General features: G+C 53.5%; 2 protein-coding genes across 4 annotated transcripts; one reads left to right on the top strand and one right to left on the bottom strand.

Annotated features, from left to right (window-relative positions):
- The first annotated feature begins 33 nt into the window (after window positions 1-33).
- On the top strand, window positions 34-5,691 carry LOC128138065 (splicing factor, proline- and glutamine-rich-like). 3 transcript variants are annotated; one of them, XM_052779366.1, is made up of 4 exons: window positions 34-141; window positions 539-833; window positions 1,183-1,358; window positions 5,149-5,691. In XM_052779366.1, exons 2-4 carry the CDS (start codon window positions 554-556, stop codon window positions 5,284-5,286), a joined length of 594 nt encoding a protein of 197 aa, XP_052635326.1. In that variant the 5' UTR covers window positions 34-141; window positions 539-553; the 3' UTR covers window positions 5,287-5,691. The 3 variants fall into 3 exon arrangements, with proteins under 3 accessions (XP_052635326.1, XP_052635328.1, XP_052635327.1); XM_052779368.1 differs by lacking the exon at window positions 5,149-5,691 and adding an exon at window positions 1,929-2,170; XM_052779367.1 differs by lacking the exon at window positions 5,149-5,691 and adding an exon at window positions 1,926-2,170.
- On the bottom strand, window positions 3,120-11,752 carry LOC128138062 (SUMO-activating enzyme subunit 1-like). Its single transcript, XM_052779358.1, is given in 10 exon segments — window positions 3,120-3,367; window positions 3,369-3,386; window positions 3,520-3,589; window positions 4,331-4,475; window positions 4,654-4,759; window positions 6,412-6,511; window positions 6,712-6,854; window positions 7,727-7,900; window positions 8,745-8,856; window positions 11,455-11,752. Coding segments are annotated over 10 exon segments (1,044 nt in total). The 5' UTR covers window positions 11,556-11,752; the 3' UTR covers window positions 3,120-3,292.
- Between the last annotated feature and the right edge of the window lie 8,640 nt (window positions 11,753-20,392).

Genomic DNA, 20,392 nt, shown 5'->3' with positions numbered 1-20,392 from the left:
GGAATGAGAAGTGAAGGGAAAGGGGGAAGGTGGGCGGGGCTTCGCCCCAGAGCGGGCAGGGTTCAGTCGCGCGCTGCCAGACCGAGCACGGTGCCGGTGCCGGTCGCAACGCGCCGACCCGTCACGGTTCATGCAGCTGCAGTGAGTTGGGGGGGGGGGGGGGGGGGGGCGCGGTGGTGGGTTGGTTTTTTTTTTTTTTCGGGGGGGGGTGTTGTCCCAGCTAGAGGGTCCCGTGGGGAAACGGGGAGGGGGGTGGTGGGCAAGGTGGGGGGAAGGGGGAGTGTGCGGGTAAAGAGACACCCCACCCCCCCCACCCACACACACGGTGTTGGGGGGGGGGCGGGTCACCGGGGGTCCCGGCGGGTCGCTGCCCGGTTTGTTTACAAACAGCTCCCGCTCCCGAGGGCGCCCCCTGGCGGGCGCGGGAAAACGTTGGGGTTGTGGTGGGGGGGGTCGTCCCGCCACGCGTGGGGTTTCCCCCCCACCCCAAGCTGACATCACCCCCCCCCAAAAAAAAAAAAAACAACAACCCATACAGAGCCCCCCGGGTGCGATGGCCAGACCGCTGCGGGAAGGGAGCCTCGGCGAGCCTCCAGCCCCCCTGCCTGCACATCCTGCTTGCAGGGGGGGGGGGGGGAGTGTTGGCCCTGCCTGCACATCCTGCCTGCAGGGGGGAGAGGGGGGGGGGCGTTGGTCCTGCGTGGGGATCCCCCCCCTCTCACGCCCCCCCCCCCGTCGTCATCCCCGTTTGAGCTGCGCTTGTCCCGGGGCTCCCCCCCCCAACTTCGTTCTCTATCGCTGCGGGACACGGGGAACCCCCGGCGCTGCCCACGGTGAGTGTCGCAGGAGGGGGTGGGAGGGGTCCACGCCCCCTTGGGGGGAGGGCCCCATACCCGGGGGGGGGGGGGAATCCGTACCCCCCCCAGAGCCAGTTTGCTGCCAGCTCGTTTTGGCAGGCAGCGAGTCAGGGCATGACCCCCCCACTCGTGTTTTGGGGGGCCACGTGGGGGCGGGATGGGCAGCTGCTTGTGCCCCCCCCCCCCCAAAAGCGCTGGGAATTGTTCTGGGCTTTCCTGTTGACAAGCCCCGCCCCCCATCCTGGTGCAGGCAGCACAGGCAGCGCTGCCCTGCCTGCTGCTTTGGGGGGGGGGGGGGTGTGCAGCCTGACCTTCCCCCCCCCAGGTGAGTTTCACCCCACGGAGGATGGGGACCACGAGGGACCCCCCCAAAGTGGGGGGAGCCGGGGGGGGGCTGTCCCCAACGGTCACCTCCCCAGGGGAGCCCCCGGTCCGGAGCAGGAGCTGGGTGCCCGCCTGCGCCATTTGGGTGACGCTTTCCAGCAGACCTATGAGCAGCAGGTAAGGGGGGGCACCCCAAAATTTGGGGGGGCTCCCCAGGGACACTTTTGGAGGGGGGGCACCCCAAAAACCTGCATCCCCCCCTCCTCCTCCCATTCCTGGCATTATTCCCTGTGATTTTTTGCTCCCTGTGGGGATGGTGGCTGTTGTTTGGGGGGGTGGGCACCCCCAAATTTGGGGGGGCTCCCCAGGGATGCTTTTGGAGGGGGGCACCCCAAAATCTCACATCACCCCTATTCCCAGTGTTATTCCCTCCCATTCCCAGTGTTATTCCCTCTGCTTTTTGCTCGCTGCAGGGAAGGAGGGGGGCTGTTAATTTGGGGGGGCACCTCCAAATTAGGCAGCCCCCCCCAAAAAAGGCACCATCGGCTTGTTTGCACGCGCGCATGCGAGCCAGCCGCTGACTCACAACCTATAAATAGCAGCGGGTCTATGAGGCAGGGAGCCAGCAGCAGTGCGAGGGTGGGGGGGGACCCCCTAAAAAACAGCCCCCCCCAAAAATAAACACAACACCCCCCCAATTAACACACACACCACACACACACACTAATTAAGATTTCTCATCAGCAGCGGGAGCAGCGGGGTGGTGTTGGCGGCGTTTTTTGGGGTCACCTTTACCGCCTGGTCTCACAGTTGCTGGGAGCCGTCTACAACCTGCAGGCAGCTGCCTTGCCCGCACGGGAAGCCAACTAGCCCTGCTTGTGCTTTCCTGCCTGCAAGGACTAACACCCCCCGGCCCCCCTGCTTCACCACCACCACCATGAAGAGAAGCCGCCCCATGCTGCAGCTCCCGGGGGGTCACTGCTGCATCATCATCCGACCCCCCCCACAATTTCTATTTATTTAATTTATTGGGGTTTTTTGGTTGGGGGGGCTATGGGGGGGGGGACACGACATGGGGTGGGGGGGGCACCCCCAGGCGCCCCCCCCCCCCCCTTCCAAACATGGTGCTCCTGCGGTCACAGCCCTCCCTCCCTGTTCCGGTCGGGCTTCCCCATGGGGGGGGGGGGAGGGAACGGACCCAGCACTCTGTATATACTGTATGTTGGAACTGTATATAGGGGGGGGGCCTGTACATTATATATAGGGGAGGCAGTGTATATGGGGGGGCTGTATATAATCAGTTACTTTTTTTGTATGTTTCTTTTCAATAAAATGAATCTAAGGAGAGGGCATGCAGCAGCAGTGCTGGGGGGGGGTTTGGAGGGATCCATAGGATTTGGGGGTGCAGGGGTTAGTGGGGCCCAGGGGGTTTGGGGGGTCTGCAGTGTTTTGGGGTCCATGAGGTGTTTGGGGCTGCATTGTTTTTGGGGTCCATGGGGTTTGGGGGGCTGCAGGATTTGGGGCTGCAGCATATGAGGGTCCATAGCATTTGGGGGTCTGTGGGGTTTGGGGTTCCATCAGGTGGGGGCTGCAGGGTTTGGGGGGACTGCAGCTTTTGGAGGTCCATGGGTTTTGTGGCTGTGAGGCTGGAGGGTTTGGGGGTTCAGCATTTAGGGGTCTGTGGGGTTTGGGGATGCAGGGGTTTGGCAGGCCACAGGGTTTCAGGTCCACAGCATTGGGGTTCTGTGGGGTTTGGGGTGGGCCATAGGGCGTGAGGCTGCAGTGTTAGGGGAGAAGGGGTCCACAAGGTTTGGGGAGCTGCAGGGGTTAGGGGGCTGCAGGTTAGGGGTCCAAGGGGTTTGGGGGGACTCCAGCATTAGCTCAGACCTTCCCCCCCCATGTTACAGCCAGCAACAGCTCAGCTCCAGCCCCAAAATAAACCACTTCTTAGAAATAAGATTTTATTAACCCAAAAAACCCCATACAGAAGCACAGGGTACCAGCCGCACCCCAAATTTAGCCCATTACTGCTGGGGGGTAGGGTTTACCATCCCAAACCCCCAAAACCAAAAGGGGGGGGGGCTTGACACCCCCTCAAACCTGCCCCAAGCTCAGCTGGGGCCCAGGCACTCCACGATCCCGTTGCCTTTGATGCCGTTGAAGAAGAAGAAGTTGTTGTGGGGGGGGGTCCCGCTGGGACAGGGCCTAGGCAGGGGGGAATACAGGGTTTTTTTTGGGGGGGGGGGGGGGGGGGGGGGGTAGGGGGCAAAAGCGTGTGCCATGCAGACCCCCCCCCCCAAGCATCACTACAGCCCCCCCAAAAAACCACAGCCACTACCTTGACCACCTCCTGGCCCAGGACACCTCCGACCACAGCGCAGACGGGAGCCATTTCAGAGAAGCAGTAGCTGGAAGGAAGAAAAAGAAATTCAACCAGCAAAACCCAGAAAAGTGGCAGTTTCCCCCCCAGAAAAAGCTTCTGGGTCTCACTAAAACACCAAGGTTTCCCCCCAAAAGGAGCCGGAGGTGACAGGGACACAACGCCGGCGCATCCCCCTCGCATGCTTCGTGCCACCTTGCTAAAAATAAGTCCCTCAAAATGCCGGCCCTGCATCATCTGTCCATCCCCCACCGCTGTGGCACATTCCCACCATTCACGGTGGGTAGCGTGTGGCAACATGTAGGCAGGGATGGGGAGTTCCCAGTGAATGTGCCAGGAACCCTCCCGGGGTTGACACTGGGGTTTGGCATCACCGCGAGGACACGTGTGGTGGGGATGGCAGGGGGGATTTCTCTATACCAGCATGGTCCCAAGGTCCCGGCAGAGCTGGCTGGGACAGCTCGGGATCCCGCCAGCGGAACGAGCCGGAATCTGGCCTAGCATCAAGCCCACAGCACCAGAGGCCTTGGGGAAGGCAGTGAACCTCCTCCACCAAGCCGTTAATCCCCGGTGAGGATGACCCAGAGGAAAAGCAAGGACACGTGGGGCAGGCGGCAGCTCAGGTCACCACCATCATCCTCCCAGTGAGATGCATGGTGAAACGGGTGTCAGGTGGTGCTGGAGCTTCTCTGGCACCTGGCAATCCAGCAGGAAAGGAGCAATTTATGGCTAACAAGGCACCGGTGATGTGCTTGGCTCCCCACCGCACCTGATGAATTCATCTGGCAGCAGGTCAGCACCAACCCCCAGCGACTCCAGGACGTCATGGCGGATCTGGAGCAGCAGCTTCGAGTCCTCGGCGTAGTTTTGGGGGGAAGGATCCCGGCCGTTATCCGTCCGAAACTTCAACAGCACTGGGGGGGGGGGGGAAGTCACCCCGTTGTTGGCTCCGGGTGCCAGTGTGCATCCGAGGGGCTGCCGGCAATTTGGGAGAAACCGAGGGAAGCGCACACCTGGTTTGGCAACCAGCCAAAGCCAAATTTCCCGATGCCAGTAGGGAAAAGCAGTGGGAATTAAAAGGCAGGGACTTACCTTGGAGGAGGAAATAATCCAGGGTGGTGTGTTTCAGCACTGCCTTCGCCTCCTCCCCGCTCCAGTTGACAGCCAGGGCTTCCTTCAGCTGGCAGAAAACCACGCGCTGCAAGGGGAGAGTTCGTGGATCGGGGGGGGGTTGTCCTTCACCACAAGGGCAGAAAAAAGCCCCCCCCACTCCTTCCCCCAGCAAAGCAACCCAGCACCAATCCCCCCAGCCCCGTCTCAATGGCACAAGGATCCCTTTCGAGATGAGGTCAGTAAGCAAACGGTGACACCAAGACTGGGGAAACAAAAGGTGCTTTCTCCTCATCATCATCACAGGGAGGACAGCATGCTGCCGCTCGTTTGTGGCAGACAACTCTCACCTGCATCGTTTCCCCCCCCCCCATTGCCTCCCCATTTAGCTCAGCAAGGGGAGCCGGACACGGCAGCGGGGACGAGCACAAGAGCCAGGCCGCAGCAGAGGAGAAATAATCGTCTTTTTTCATGTAGGGGCAGGAGGGAGACAGGAGGAGAACAGGACTGCCCTCTTCACGCAATGACTTTGGCGTCCAGGCACAAAACCCTTGGGATTGTGTCTCCGCAAAGCTTAACCCGACGGGAGGACATCTCAGCGAGCCACTCAATTAAAAGATTTTTAAGGTAACGCTAATAGCCCTCAGCGTTGGAGCTTAGGATGGGATGGGGTTTACTGAGTGTAAAGTCTGGAGTCTTTGGAAAAACCAGCTCTGAACCTCAGAGGTATTAAACAAGGGAGTTTGAAACTCTTGCCAACGTGAAGCCCGCCCGCTCCCGTACAGATACAGGGAAAAGGCTTGGCGGAGCCCCAGCCCTCTCTTGGCATGCAGGCTCTGGCATCTCAGAAACAGATCTGGAGGAATTTGCCATATCCAAACCCATCACGCCCGGAATCGCGCCCCCCCACCCCCACCCCCGCCTCCAAATTGCAGGAGGGTGACAGCTGGTTTGATCGGCATCCAGGGAATATTCCCAGACCTCCCAGGGGAAGCTGCACCCTCTAAGCGATGGGGTTGGGGGGGGGGGGGGGGGGGGAGTAAAAGGGACACAAAAGGGCATTAATCTGCTGGCTCAGCTGGCTCAGCTCACATTCTCCTCATAGCCAGATAAAGTCGAGGGGGATTTCCACTCCTCCGTTAAATTTCCAGCTGGGAGACCAAAACAATGCCCAGGCCCGAGGCATTTAAATGTGAAAAGGTTTTGTTTTGGAGCAGATTTCGCTCCCCCCCAAAGACATGGAAAACCTTCAGGAGTCCCACTTAAAGGGAGCTCAGCTATCAGCTGACAGCAACAATGCCACTTTTATGGCCTCACTGAGACACAAAAAGCTGGAGCCCCCCCCAGTTAAGGCTGTTACAACTCCCCTTCCCCCATCAAAACCAGTATAAAAGTACTTTATACCAGTACGGCCACAGAGGAAACAAAAAAGCAGCAAGGTGGGAGCACCCAGAGGGGTTTTTTATGGTGGGGGTGGGGGGGTGGGTATCCTCCCCCCAAAAAAAGCCTTCTCTGGGATGGCCCATGAGCATCTCACTTCTCAGTGAGGAGGGAACAGCAGTGCAGGGTGAAGATCCAGCCGGCGAGACACCAAAAACTCACCTGGGAAGCCGACAGAAGCCATCCTGCTGTGGCTAAAATGCAGCCAAGCTGCCCAGATAACCCCCTCTGGCTCTCCCTCAGCCAAACTGACACACGCTTCAGGTCTCGGAGGTCTCTGTGGGCTTTTTATTCACTCACCTTTTTCACCATGGTTGTCTCCGATGAGTCGAGTTTGGCTTTTTTGGTGTCCAGCCCATCTTCCACACCTGGGCTGACTTTGGCGACCTTGGTTTTCTCTCTATGGAGGAAAAAAAACTGAGCTCGCTTTGAGAAACCACAATCCTCCTTCGTGCTGCTCAGCAGCAGTCTTTTATGACTCTTAAAGATTTAAAATCTCCTGAAAGCAGGCAGCCTCCCCGAGTGGGTGAAGGCAGCCAAAACACCAATGCCCTTCTTGTGGGGCCAGTTCTCCTCTCGCCACCCGCTCCCCCGACTCACTCCACAAATTCGTGTTCCCCAAGGTCAGCAAACATATAGCCGTGGTAGCCGAAAACATCACCAGTGAAGAACTTGACGCTGTTCTTGTGGCAAATCTGGTCGATCTTCACCATAACATCCCGGGAGCAACAGGTTAGGCAGACCTACAGGCAGAAATTTGAACATTTACCCCCCTCCCCGTTTCCCTCCTCACGGGGTTATTAGGGGCGTGTGAAATATTCCCTGCCTTCCTGGGGCAGCGGGGAAGGTTCCAGGTAGATTTGCCATTTCATTCACAGCGGGGCACACCGCTCGGGGTAATTATCAATTTTCCCCTCCCATTCACACGGGCTAATTCCAGCAACCTCCGCTCCGGGGATAATTAGGAGGTTAGGGGATACGGCATCCCGTTTCCAGATAATTTCGGTGGGAATTGGGGGACGAAGCTAAATATGGGTATTTTTAAAACACAGGGCCTGTCTATCCTGGGAGCAGAGCAGGATACGTACCCTGGGGTAGCTCCCCGCAGGGCCACATTATTATAATCAGCGCTTTACGTTTCCCTCAACAGCTCCTGCCGCCCTGCAGTCAGGCAGGGAAGGCAGGAGCAGGCAGCTGATCCACAGGAGCTGCAATACCTGGATGCATTCCTCCTCCTCCCTTCGTTTTCAGAGCCGCTGCCGGATTTTTCACCATCCGGCAGGAACGCTGAATTGGGAAGCCGCATTGGCTGCGGTTCCTACAACTACCAGCCCCATCGCGCCCAAAAAAAGCAGGCATCAGGCAGCCGCTGCCTGATGCGACCTACAGAGGAGACCAGAAGGGGAACAGATGCCATTTACGAACAGTCAGGCAGCTCAACCTGTAACTGCAGCACAAAAATTCATGCCAACAGGCAGGCAGCTGCCCACAGCTCAAGGATAGACGCTCTCAGGCGCTAACGCAATCAGAATAAAAGAGCAATTAGTGAGCAGACTTATTACTAAGTCAACAAACCCCTTCTCCTCCGACCTTTCTCTCCCCCCGCCACACGTACTGCGTCAAACTGGGTGAAGAACTCTTCGGGCTTGCTCTCCACACTCTCGGGGTCAGCTTTTACGTCCACCATGGGATTGAGGTTCTGCACCCGCTCCAGTGAGGCTTCAGCTCTGTTGCGGCCCAAGGAACCCACAGGAATGAGGAACTGAGCTCGTGTGTCCTCTTGGGAAACCTGAAACAGGAGAAAACGGAGAGATTAGTCTTCCCACGGACTCAGGCAGGGTGGGAAAAGCCCCCAGGGAGAATTACAGCAGGTGCTGCACAAGCGGGAACTCACGCCTGGAAGGGAACAGCTAAGCGGTGCCATCCTCGCCACAGGAAAACTCATCATGAGATAACCAGAGGAAAAAAAATCTCTGGTTATTTTGCGCTATTCTTCAATCCCCCACAGCTTCGTTGCTTGCTTCTCCCTGCTCCCAGCTCACAGCTCCCTCTTGCGCCCGAGGAGACACCCTGCCGTGACCTAGAGGCCATGCTCGTGTGAGAAACACGTTCAGCCGGTGCCAGCGACATTTGCTGCAGGGCACAAAGCTCCAGATCAGGAATTAAAAACCCACTGCAGAGTCTAGGGGTTCTGGGGTCCACAAGACTTGTGGCAGGAGCTTTGAGCCCCACATCTGCTTCATACATGCCTGCCAGCCCCAGATAAACATGGGAAGGGGCTGTCCCGACAGAGATAGACGGGAGAGGGCTAGGTGGAGAGTGCCAAAGTCACATGTCCCCAGAAATAAGCTGGCTTCTCAGAGTGGGGTGCAGCACCCAAGGACGTCCAGAAAGTGACAGGGCAAGCTATGGTTCAGCCCCCCAGCTCGAGAGCCGGTGGAGGAGCACAGCCTGGCATTTAGCTGCCACGTGAATGACTGGAAACGCAAACTCTACATGCCCCAAAAGGGAGTAATTCCACCTGAAGCAGAATATTTATCCCAAAAAGCAGCGAGCGAGTCCTCCAGCGTTGGCACCATACCGCACCGGGGGGGGGTTGGGAGCTCTGCTAACCAAAGCTGCAAGCTTCTCACCTGCTGATGGTCCAGCATGGTCAAGCCTTTGACTCCTGCCAAGATGAGATTCTTCGCCACTTCTGCTCCAAGACCCTTCATCCCCACCAGCAGCACCCGGGAAGCTCGTAACCTGCGGCAGAAACACTTGGTCAGTGTTAACGGCTCACGTGGAGTGTCCCCCGAGGGTTGGGGCAAAGGGGAATCGGTGCTCAGAGGGAAAACACGGCGGATAAATACAGCTGGACAGGAAAACCATGCTCCTCGGCATCCCTGCCTGGGAAAAAAAGCAGGTTTAACATGATTTGGAAGCAGAGAGAAACATGTAGGCTGTCAGGAGTGGGTAATTCAGGAAAATTCACAGAAAAAAGAGCGTTTGCAGCTTTGGAACAGGGCGTAACTCTGAAGTCTTGCGCTGCTTTTCAGCAAAGGGGGGGGGGTTGCAGGTTCATTACAACGCACGCTTCAGGGTTCCTAATAGCCCCCCCCCCAAAAGGGCTGGGGGCTGGAGCTGCACCAGGATGTGGATAAATTATAATTAATGGGAAATTAATACATTTGTGTGTATATTTATTCCAGCACAAAGCTGTGCATGCAAGTTTTAAGTCTTCCGAGTAACTGACTGATGTGTTTTCCTCGCCTTTTATCATTTAGATATTGCCCCCCCCCCCCCCCAGCCTTGGAAGCCTGTTATTGATTAGTCTGTATTGGTTTTCTGACAAAATCAAGTTTACTCAGCACCAAGTGATAGTCTGGGCTGTTAAACAGAGAGACTCCTGCTTTTTTGGCCTATTTTCACACTCATTTTTATCTGCACCCAGCAACATCATTACATTTGTCTTCACATTCTGGGGTTGTTCCACTTTCTCCCGAACAAACCCTATCGCTGCTTCCCAGGGAACACCTAAGAAATTGGGAACAAGCAGAAATCTGGACAGCCTGCAGAAAAGGACCACAAAAAATAACTTGAAAGCTGAAAAAAAAAAAGCCCTTATAGAGAAAATAGGGGCTGAGCAAGAGGGTTTCTAGCAGGGAAAGACCCAGGAACCAGCAAGTGGGAACAGATGCTTTGCAATTCCAGCTGGGAATGAATCAGAAGCCATTTATATATATTTTTTTTTTCTCTCTCTTTCCCCCACATCTTCAACTCCAGGAGGCACAAATTTCACCCAAATGTGCACTACAGCAAGTTTGGCTAAGCCTGAGTTTCACAGGAGGTCAGGCAGAGACCCCACAGACCCCTATATGCTTACATACCCACCCCCGACCCCTCTCTGAAGCTGCTACAAAGCTCCTGAGGACCCCCCGCAGCGGCTACAGTTGCCACAGAAGTCCCTACACAGCCCTCCCACACACTGTAGGGTCCCCATAGGCCCCCCAAAAGTTCCTAGAGGGCCCCCATAAGCCCCTGCAAGGCCCCCCTCACACTGCAGGGCTCCCATAAGCCCTTCCAAGCCCCCACCCAGGCCCTTAGAAACTTCTATACGGCCCCCTCACATTACAGGGCCCCCACAGGCCCCTCCAGGGCCCCACACAAGCCACTCCAGGCCTCTACAGCCCCCCCACAAGCTCCCTTCACATTGGAGGGCCCCCCCCAGCCCCTATAGGGCCCCCCACAAGCTCCTATACACCCCCATAAGGCCCCCCTCATATTACAAGGCCCCTATAAGGCCCTCACAAGCCCCTCCTCACATTGCGGGGCCCCTTCAAGCCCTATAGAGCCCCCCCTCACATTGCAGGGACCCTCCAGGGCCCTATAGGGCTCCCCACAAGCTCCTACAGGGTCCCACACAGGTCGCAGGGCCCCCAGAAGCCCACCCCGGCCTCTCTAGGGCCCCCCACAAGCGACTCCAAAGACCCCATAAGATTCTCCAAGGCTCCCCTTGGCCCTATAGGGCCCCCCATAAGTTCCTGCAGGGTCCCTCACAGGCTGTGGGGCCCCCAGAAGCCCCTTCAAGGCCCCCCTCACGTTGCAGGGCCCCTACAGAGCCCCCCACAAGCCCCTTCAAGGCCCCCCAGGGCCCTATAGGGTTCCCCACAAGCTCCTACAGGGTCCCTCACAGGTTGCAGGGCCACCGGAAGCCCCCCACGGCCTCTCTAGGGCCCCCCACAAGCTTCTCCAAGGCCCCACTCGGCTCTAGAGGGCCCCCCACAAGCTCCTACAAGGTCCCTCACAGGCTATGGGGCCCCTATAAGTCCATCCATGCCCCTATGAGGCCCCCCAGAAGCCCCTCCAAAGCCCTCCTCACATTGCAGGGCCCCTCCATGCCCCTACAGAGCCCCTCACAAGCCCCTCCCCATATTGCAGGGCCCCTCCAGGGCCCTATACAACCCCCACACAAGCTCCTCCAAGGCTCCTCTCATATTACAGGCCCCACACAAGCTCCTGCAGGGTCCCTCACAGGCTGTGGGGCCCCTACAAGCTCCTCCAAGCCCCCCTCACATTGCAGGGCCCCTATAGGGTTCCCCACAAGCTCCTACAGGGTCCCTCACAGGCTGTGGGGCCCCTATAAGTCCATCCAGGCTCCTATAGGGCCCCCCAGAAGCCCCTCCAAGGCCCCCCCATATTATAGTGTCCCCCCAGGGCCCTATATGACCCCCCCACAAGCTCCTCCAAGGCCCCCCTCATATTACAGCCCCCCACAAGCTCCTACAGGGTCCTTCACAGGCCGCAGGGCCCCCAGAAGCCCCCCCCCCCCCGGCTTCCCCCGCAGGCCCCAGTCCCACTGACCGCTTCTGGGCCTCGAGCCCCCATAGCCGGATCTGCCGGTCATACTGTGCCACCTCCTCCTCGCTGATGCCGCCAGGGCCGCCCTCCTCCTTCTCCACCATCCCGTCGCCACCTCACGGCCGGGGCAGCGCCCCCTGGCGGCCCGCGCGAACGCCGCGCGGCACCCCGCACCGCTCCACACCCACTGGAGAAGGGGAGGCAGGGAATCCTCTCCCCGGCCCGGAGAGCCCCGGCGGCCCCACACCCGCGACCCCACAGAAGAACCACCTCGAGTTGTTTCTTCCGCAGTTCCGCGACCGCGTCGCTCGGCCTGGGGACCTCCCTATGCGCGCTCAGTTGCGCAGCTCCTCCCTCCTTCTCCCGCTCAGATAGACTCGTCCTCTCCTCGGCACTTTTCGGGCGTTCCCACCATCTCTCGTTCACCTTCGGCAACCTCCGGAGCTTTTCGTTAAGGACCGGAGGGGTGGGCGCTCGGGTTTGTTCCGGCGCCTCTCGGATTTTTCCGTCCCCGTTCGGGTTTTTCCGGCCTCCGTGTGGGGCGCTGCCTCGGCGCGGCTGCGTGCCGGTGGGCGCCATTTTGTATGTCTGCCCGTGGAGCGCGGGGCGGGCGGGCGGATAAGCCGTGCCGAGCCGACCCCACCCCCGCGCTGTACAGTGACTGTGCCCCCCTGTTCGCCCCCCCGCCCCCCTTGTCCATGGCCGTGGAGAGCCCGAGTGTCCCCCCCGCCGCCGCCGCCGCTTCCCCCCCCAGCCCGCACTCCACCCCCCCTTCTCCGTCCTGCCACCACCACGACAGCGGCAGCTGCAGCCTCCCCCGGCCGCCGCCGCCGCTCCAACACCACCACGGCCCGGACGAAAGGTCCAGTAACCGCCTCTCCCGAGAGCCTCTCTGTCTGTCTGTGTCTGTCTGTCCGGCTCGCCGGACCAGGTTTGGGGGGGGGGGGGAACGCGGGGCGACCGGTGGGGGGGGGGAAGGGGTCGGGGGGGCCGATGGGGCCTGGGGAGGGGGGGGGACAAGGCCTGAGGTGAGCGGGGGAGCCAGGGCGCAGGCCTGAGGCGGGCGGGGGGGGGGGTAGGCCTGGCTTTGGGGGGGGGAAGCGGGGCCCGGAGCGGGGGCTGCGAGGAGGAGGAGGAAGCGGGGCCAGAGGCAGGGACAGCCGGGGATATTTGGGGGGGGGGGGGGTGTCCTGGGTAGAGTAGGAGGTCGAGGGAGGAGGAGGAGGGGGCCGCGGCCTGGGTAGAGCCGGGCCCTGAGGGCAGCGCAGGGCCTGGGGTACCGTGGCGGGGGGGGGGATGTTGGGGGGGTTTATGAGAGGAGCGAGGGTCTGGAAGAGGCCAGGGAGAGGGGTGGGGGGGCTCCTAGCTGCCTTTTTTTTTTTTTTTGAGGGGGGGGGTCTTTAATGAGGTCTTTAATGACGTTATTTCTCCTGGGCAGCGCTGGCCTCATTAACGTCCCCTTTGTCTTCCTGCTGCTTCTTAAAAATTATTCCTTGGCTCAAATCAGGGAGCGTGGGCAGGGGTAGGAAGGTAGCGAGGGTTGGGGGTATGGGGTGGGGGGTGTGTTGGGGTGTGATAGCCTCCATCACCCCCCCCCTTTGATAGAGAAAGGCTCATCTCCAGTGCTCCCAGGTATTAAAAAGTTTTAAAAATATATATATATATCCCCCAGGAACCCCCTCTTTCCTCTGAGATGTATGTAAAGCACCTTCTTCCCCCTCCCCAAACATAACTTTAGCCGTTTCCTTTATTAGCACTTTTTTTTTCTTAGTTGAAACCATATAGCTAGAAAGTATCAGCAAAAATAAACAGCTTAAGCATGTATGTCTGGGGAAAAAAAAAAGATAAAAAAAGAGCAAGGTTTGCTGCCTTCCCGCTCCCCTGGAGGGCAGGTATGCAGTGCGGAGACCTGCTTTTATGCATTAGCATACCTTTGTCTCTGAGGAGATTTGTTTTCCATGTGATGCAGGGTTGGGTTTGTAAGTAAGCTCTTTTATTGAATAATCAAATTATACCTTTTCCTGCCTTCCCCCCCTGCCCCCCTCCCCGCCACCAAGTCCTGAGATCGTCTGCAGGGTATGTTTCATGTAAGCAGTGAGTTGATACCATGTGTGTACAAACCAAGCAGAATTCTCCCCCTTTGTAGTGACCGATAGAGTTATGCACCCCGCCGATGTGAACGTTTAAAAGACAAAAAAAGTCACAAAAGCACACAATTTACTCCCAAATATGTCTGTTGTGACGTTTCCAGGTGAAGTAGCACTGAGATGCCTCGGTAAAACTCGTACCACTCTGACCCTTGATGCCATCTAGACGTAGGATGTGGATCCATTGCTTTGTCTGCAAACTCCATCCTCATTCCATTACGTTGACTGTAAACCGGCTGCCTCTGGGTGCGGGTTTGCCCATAAAGCAGAAAAAGATGTTAAAAAGTTTTGTTAAACAACTCCAAAGTGTGTCAAAATGAAAAAAAAAAAAAAGTGGCGAAGAAAGCACCGTTTCCCAAATGTCATCACACATTGTTCCCCCATCCCTATGTACAGACTCGTGTTGGATAATTAGAGAAATTGAAGTAGCGATGTACAGTGCAAGCACCCAGTTTGTAACAAATCTCGTTAGCGTCCTTGATTTTCCTTCTCCCTTTCTTTTCCTTTGTCGATCAGGTGCGTTATGAAAAGCTCAAGTTTGTTCCTCACGCTACTTCACACAATTCAAGTTCGAAGTAAGAACACCATGCACAGTGTTGGGTATTTCTCCCCCTCCCCATCCAACTAATTTAATTTCTTGGGTTAGTTTTTCCTGGAGACCAAAACCACACACTTTTGCCCCTTTTCGTCCAGCTTACATTGTTCTCAGGTGAAAAAAACCCAGTGTTTCCTCTAAGCACACCAATACAGTTGTGTGAAATTGTGGTGGTTTGTTTCCCTCTTGTCTTTATTCCCTAAAAAAAGAAAGAAAAAGGTGTATACATCTGCTTAAACTCTTAAAATAATGCAAGCACTTGGTATAGCAAATTAGAGGGCTTTTCATTATAGATTTAATTGCATTCCAGAAAGGGGTTTTCACATAATATCCAGTGGTGTCTTTTATGCCTTTTCGTCGCTGTTGTTAAATGTTTTATGATGGGACCCTTATGGTCCCTGTACCTTCTGTGGCTTAACTTTGCCATGAAATCATAAATCTGGGATTTTTTTTTTCCCCCTTCGATCAAAGGTCCACTATCAGAGCTTGAAAATGTTACTGGTCTGGCCAAAATATTTTTAGTTCAGAGAGAGTGGGACCTCATAGCATTGATTTTCCCCCCTAATATATTCAATTAGTAACTTTGTTCTGTTATTTTACTAAATGTACGTACATGTTAAGCTTTATACTTCCACTCTTGATCCCAGAAAAATCGAAACTGGTTTTTGATTGTCTGCTGCTAATGGCATAAGCGATTTTTTTATCCATACCAAGATGAGTTGGAAAGGACAGATGCGGCAGAAAAGAAAGAAAATAGGCTGCCGGAATACTTTAGGTTAATTTTCTCCCTTTTGAGGGATGAAAGAATCAGGAATTGTTCGAATGTCAGGAGTTTTCAGGGATTGTACTGCCAAGTTTACAGTTGTTGACTGGTTCCATAAAGTGAGTAGTATTTTTTTTTTATATAGTTGAATATTAGCTGTAGGAGTCAAACTTCTTGTTTGGGGCTTTTCCTTATGCCTTGCTTCCCCTGACCCATTTTTAATTGGGCTCAAACTCCTAGCGCTCACGATTTGCTAGAGATTACCTTTTTAATTGTGCAAACACTCAGGCAGGCATTTAACATCAGTACCATGAGTAGCTCCCTGGAAAATCGGAGCAACTTCTGATAGCAAAGCAAAGCACCCGCCAGGAATTTTTTTTGCAGGGATGGGGTTTTTTTCTAAGGGCATAATTGTTCGGCTGAGGCTCCTTGGGTCGAGCGAGGCTTTGTTATACTGAGTTAAAGGAAGGGCTAAAGCAAATCCCAGACCCCAGCGTCTTTTTTTTTCAGGGCCTGGGATGTATCCTGTTGCTGTGGCATCAACTGTGCTGTGGCAGCAAGGACGTCAGCACTCAGCGTTAGGATTTCACTGAAGGATTCGGATAGGAGGAGCGGGAAGCAGCTAACCTGCGAGCAGAGAGGACGTTCAGAATTAGCAGCTGAATCGAGCACATTCCCTGAGAAATCTTGAGTTGTGACCAAATAGCGCTTGAAAGTTTCCCTTAGTATAAACATCACTTAAAAACATGGATTTTAGGGATGTCAGGAGGAGGATTTGCCCCAGTTACAGCCAGGAGTGGGCTAAAGGGATCTCTCTCCAAGCCTCTTATAAATTGGTACAACATGTATGTTACCATAATGAAAAAAAAACCAAACCCAACTGTATAGAAGATACAAAAAGCTGATAAATTTTAATGACTTCTGCCCCAGTCCATACAGTTTGAATGAGGCAGCGTGGCCCCGCTGCCTTCAAAGCGGTGCTTCTTTTATTTCTTGATTGATGTATTTCCCCTGGTTTCCACTTGGAATAAATTGTAAGGCGGCCACACTGGCGGGCCAGAGGAGAGCTTAGTTCCTTTGGGATTATTCTGGAATAGTCAGTGTTTCGGTGAAAGAATAGAGATCTCGCTGAATAATTTTCTCCGGTGCGGAGTGTGCAGGTGTGATGCTGGGGTAGGATACATTTCCTCCGAGCAAGTTGTTGGCGAGGCAGTAAACTTCTGCTGAAGCGTTAAATGTGTGATTAATAACCTTTAGCTGGATGTAGAGGTCAGTCTGAAAAGCCTGGCCTTGTGTTTTCATTAGAAAACCTTAAAATGCAGAGAATGAGCAAAAACTACATGTCTGTCCTAAAAAGAGCTAAATTCCACTCAAAGCAGCACGATACCCCTGCCCTGTTGTACACATGGAGGGGTCTGGTTTTAAATCCTGCTCTGAAATAGGTTGTGGAGAGTTGCTCTCAGCTGGGATGATCCATTCTCACCAAAAAACCCACTCCCCCTCGAGCTTGGCCAGTTGATTTATGGTTAATTTTCAGTTTTTACTTGGTTTTACCATGCTTACGATTTTAATTTGCCATCTGATCATTTCCCCCCCCATGGAGTACACTGTCAAATACATCAGATTGTTAAAAATCAACTTTAAACTCATGATTGCCCAGCTCGAGGCAGAAGGTGTTTATCCTAAAGATACGCACGTGTGTACACAGCTTAAGTCCCCATCAAGCATTTTTCTTAAAATCACGTAAAATTAGAAGCAAACATTCACTTATCGTGAGATTAAATCGCACAGATTTGCAGTCCAGTGACTTCCAGAGCATTTGTGCTTTATTTTCAAAGCCTTTCTGCTGCATCACTCAGAAAAAAAAAAAAAGCATTTTCACCCACCCCGTGCTTTGCATTCCTCAAAGTTAAACCGAGATCTACCTTTGTACACGAACCCCCTCCCTGCTCTTGGCGTCCATGGATCCGCTCCAGCAAAACCAGATCACGCACCGGGCAGGCGATTTCACGGTCAGCTGCACCTCTTGTGCAAAAAGCCACCGTATAAAGGAAGGTTTCTTCCAGCAGGTCGGCTATTAAATCGGGGGGGTTTTTATAGGGGTATTGTATAGAAGTTACGCCGAGGTACGCATCTGTCGCACCTATGTATATAGAGCAGGTGAGAGCACACAAAGCTCTTTCTTTTCTTAAAAATAGTAAAAAACACTGGTGTTTTTCCGAGGATGGGAGCCAAGAGGCTTATTTTCGACAGGGTTTCTTTCAGGTGTAACGAGCAAGGAGCAATAATATCTTTAATAGGTTTAGGAGGGTATATCAGCTATAACTGACAGTAAATCCGCCGTCTAGGCCACTCATTTGTCACTTCATTCCGCTCATTTCCAAATTTAACAAAGCCTCGGCTGTATAAAGTGACATTATTTATTTTAAGATGATATTTTAATTCTTGCGCTGCCCTTCAGTGCCCAGAATAGCAAAAAAACCACTGAATTTTCTCATAACACAGTCGTTCCTACTATTTTTCCCATAGCAAAGCGCCCACGCTGTCGGTATGGCAGGATAACGATTGGAAAGGGCTTTTGTTTTTTTTCCAGGCGTCGTCACCGCCGTGTTCCGTCATTGCCGTGGTGCTGAGGTCACAAACGCCGCACGGCAACCGGTGTGTGTCCTTCCACGAGGATGCGTGCTGTGCCGGGGACCGTCCCCTGTAGATCAGGCGGGCAAGAGCGATAGGAAAGCCCGAGATGAGTGCGGATTCGGGGAAGAATTTTCCCCCAATCAGTGTTTTCTGCAATACCAATAGTTGCTTAAGAGACATGGCTGCTTCACCGCGTACCCGCAGCGACTCTCCACGGTGAGCCGTCCCCCAAAAATGCACAATGTTGCTTTAATTGATTTTAATTTTTTTCCATCCTGCCTGAGAAATCGTTCGGTTGCTTTCAAACATCCTTACTTACCAGTTGCCGTATTTCAAATGACTCTGTTTCATTGTGTTCAGTGCTTTGATAATACTTGCCTAAAAGTTTACAGAGCGCTTTCCCAGCTCTAAATAAGCACCACAGTCCCTCAGAGAGGTTGGTGTATCATTTCTGGCCCAAACCTACTCAAATCTGGCAGAACTGGAGTTAAAAAACAGCAGGAGATGATATTGCCCATCTTAAGATGTAGTTTGGTATCTAAGCGTCTGTATAAACATGATTTCTCAGACTTTCCTTCTTTAGGAGACAGGTATGTTGATTAAATAATTAATATTCATCTGCTAAACAGCTCAGCGATCACTTTGACAGTTCGGCCTCGTCCCATCTCTTGGTACTTTTCAAATAATCTTTGCAGCGGCCACAAAATTTGTACGCTTTGTTCTCAGGAGCCTTTTTGGTCATCATTTCTGTAACCACAGCAAATTAAATAATGCGATTGTCGATCGGGATGTGGCTCCTGGGGTGTAGTCTCCTCTAAACCTTGATATCGGACCAGAGCAACTCAAGGCAGGGTAAAAGCGTGTGTACTTCAAAACCAAGGGTAATTATCACTCCTGAAAATTGCAATTAAGGTGTTAGTGACACGCGTTTGTTCCTCTCTGAAGGCAGGGAGCAATCGTGATCCCCAGCCGGCGAGGACTCCTGGGAGAGGGTAAATGACGCTGATTTCAACGGAGCAATGCTGAAGGGAATAGCCATTTTTTGCAAAGGCATATGGTGTGAGGGCATTTATCGGGCCACAGCAGGCTTTATAGCATCTCATCGTTTCCTACAAGCCTGTCCCATGCCCAGGGTGAGCTGCGTTGGTGTTTTGCTTCGCTCCGCTTGCTAGTCCTCTGCTAGTAGGTTGCTGGAAACTGGATCCAGAAACCTGGTGGCATTTCTAGTTTGAAATGCATTTATTGATGAAACTGTCCCTCTAGAGAAAGGAGAGAGGCTTTGACAGGACTTTTATTTAAGTATTTAAATTCCTTTCCATAAGCTTGTTTTGTTTCTGTTCTTACTTCTGCTCGACTTTGTGCGGAGCGTGAGTTTCTCTTGTTCCAAGCTTGATCTCGCTGAATGCAAACACCTGAAGGATGCTGCGGTCCTGCAACGGAAATAATTTCCACTGATAGTCGCCTTTAAAACTTGTATGGACACCTAGGAATTACGCATCAGGCTTAAGAACTTCATGAGTAATACTTAAGTGAGCTTGATTTTGGAGCTAGTCTGTTATTAAAATGGTGCAAGCGCAAACAAAAACAAGAGGGGAGCTTTGCATCAGAGTCGGACTGGGCGGCTGGATCCAAGTGTTTGCTCTCCACCATGCCGAAACATCCCCAGGATGCTTCCCGGGGATTGTTAATGCTGGTTTTCATAGGTTTTTTAATGTGTTTGGGGAAATAATTCAGTTTTTCTTGGTGGTGGTTTTTTTTTTTTTTTAATGTAACCTGAGGTTATCAACAGGTCAGCTCATTTATGCAGTGGAGCTTTTTCCAAGAGGCTCCTGTGTGCCGTTCATAAACCCCATCTCAGCTTCCAGACTTCCCTGAGAGCTACTGAGCAGCGGCAGCTCCTTCTTCCAGCCGAGCTGCCTTTTCCGCAGCCGGCGGCACAGCACAGGCATGGCACAGCATGCTGCTGCAGCTGCCATTCCCATTGTGGTGCTAAAGAGGGGAGTTTATAGCAGCCAAAGAAGTCAGTCTTTCCATAGCCTAAAAAAAACCCCAACCAGAGGGATGTGTGTCAAAGATCCACCTCCTATACGCTCCTAAATTGTTGTTTGTGAACGACCGTGACATATATAAACAAGCCGGCATTTATGTGTTTAATTATAGCTTACCTTAAGTGAAAAGGGAGGAGGAGACCCCACTCTCGTTTTAAATCCTGCAGCGGCAAACTTGGGACCTGTTGGGAGAGAAGGAATTAACACAAGGGAGCTGATTGAACTCATGCCGTATTACACATTTAATCTGTTACGAGGTTGTAAAAAGTTTCTCGTAACCCGTATCTGAGTAATTTTTAATTGAATTTAATTGAGTGGGGCTTGGGGAATGCTCTTGAGGAAGTTTCAGATTTGCTTTATCACCTCCGCTAACCACAGTTGTGGGTGAATGGTAGCATGAGAAAGTGGAAATAACTGGGCACACATCTCTAGATTTGGCAAACCAATGTGATATTTACTTATTCTCGTCTTCTAGAGGACTGCTTGTTTTATTAAAACACCAATTTCAGTTCTTGGAGTGGACTGAATGTTTTATTAAAGCACCAATTCCCATTCTTGGAGTTCATTTGCAGTAATTTCATATGAAAGTTGAGCGCCATAATGTTGTGGCTTCGGTTTGTTGTTTGCGAGATGCTTCTTTGCCGTGTTTAACTCCAGACTGAGCGAGAGCTTGAGCAGAGATGAACAGAATCGGTATTTGCAGTCAGATATTTAAAACCGCAGTAACTAGGAATTTGTGAGCACTTTGGGA

Source organism: Harpia harpyja, assembly GCF_026419915.1.
Source record: "Harpia harpyja isolate bHarHar1 chromosome W unlocalized genomic scaffold, bHarHar1 primary haplotype SUPER_W_unloc_1, whole genome shotgun sequence".
Lineage (NCBI taxonomy): Eukaryota > Metazoa > Chordata > Aves > Accipitriformes > Accipitridae > Harpia > Harpia harpyja.
This window is presented reverse-complemented; position numbering and strand designations above follow the sequence as displayed.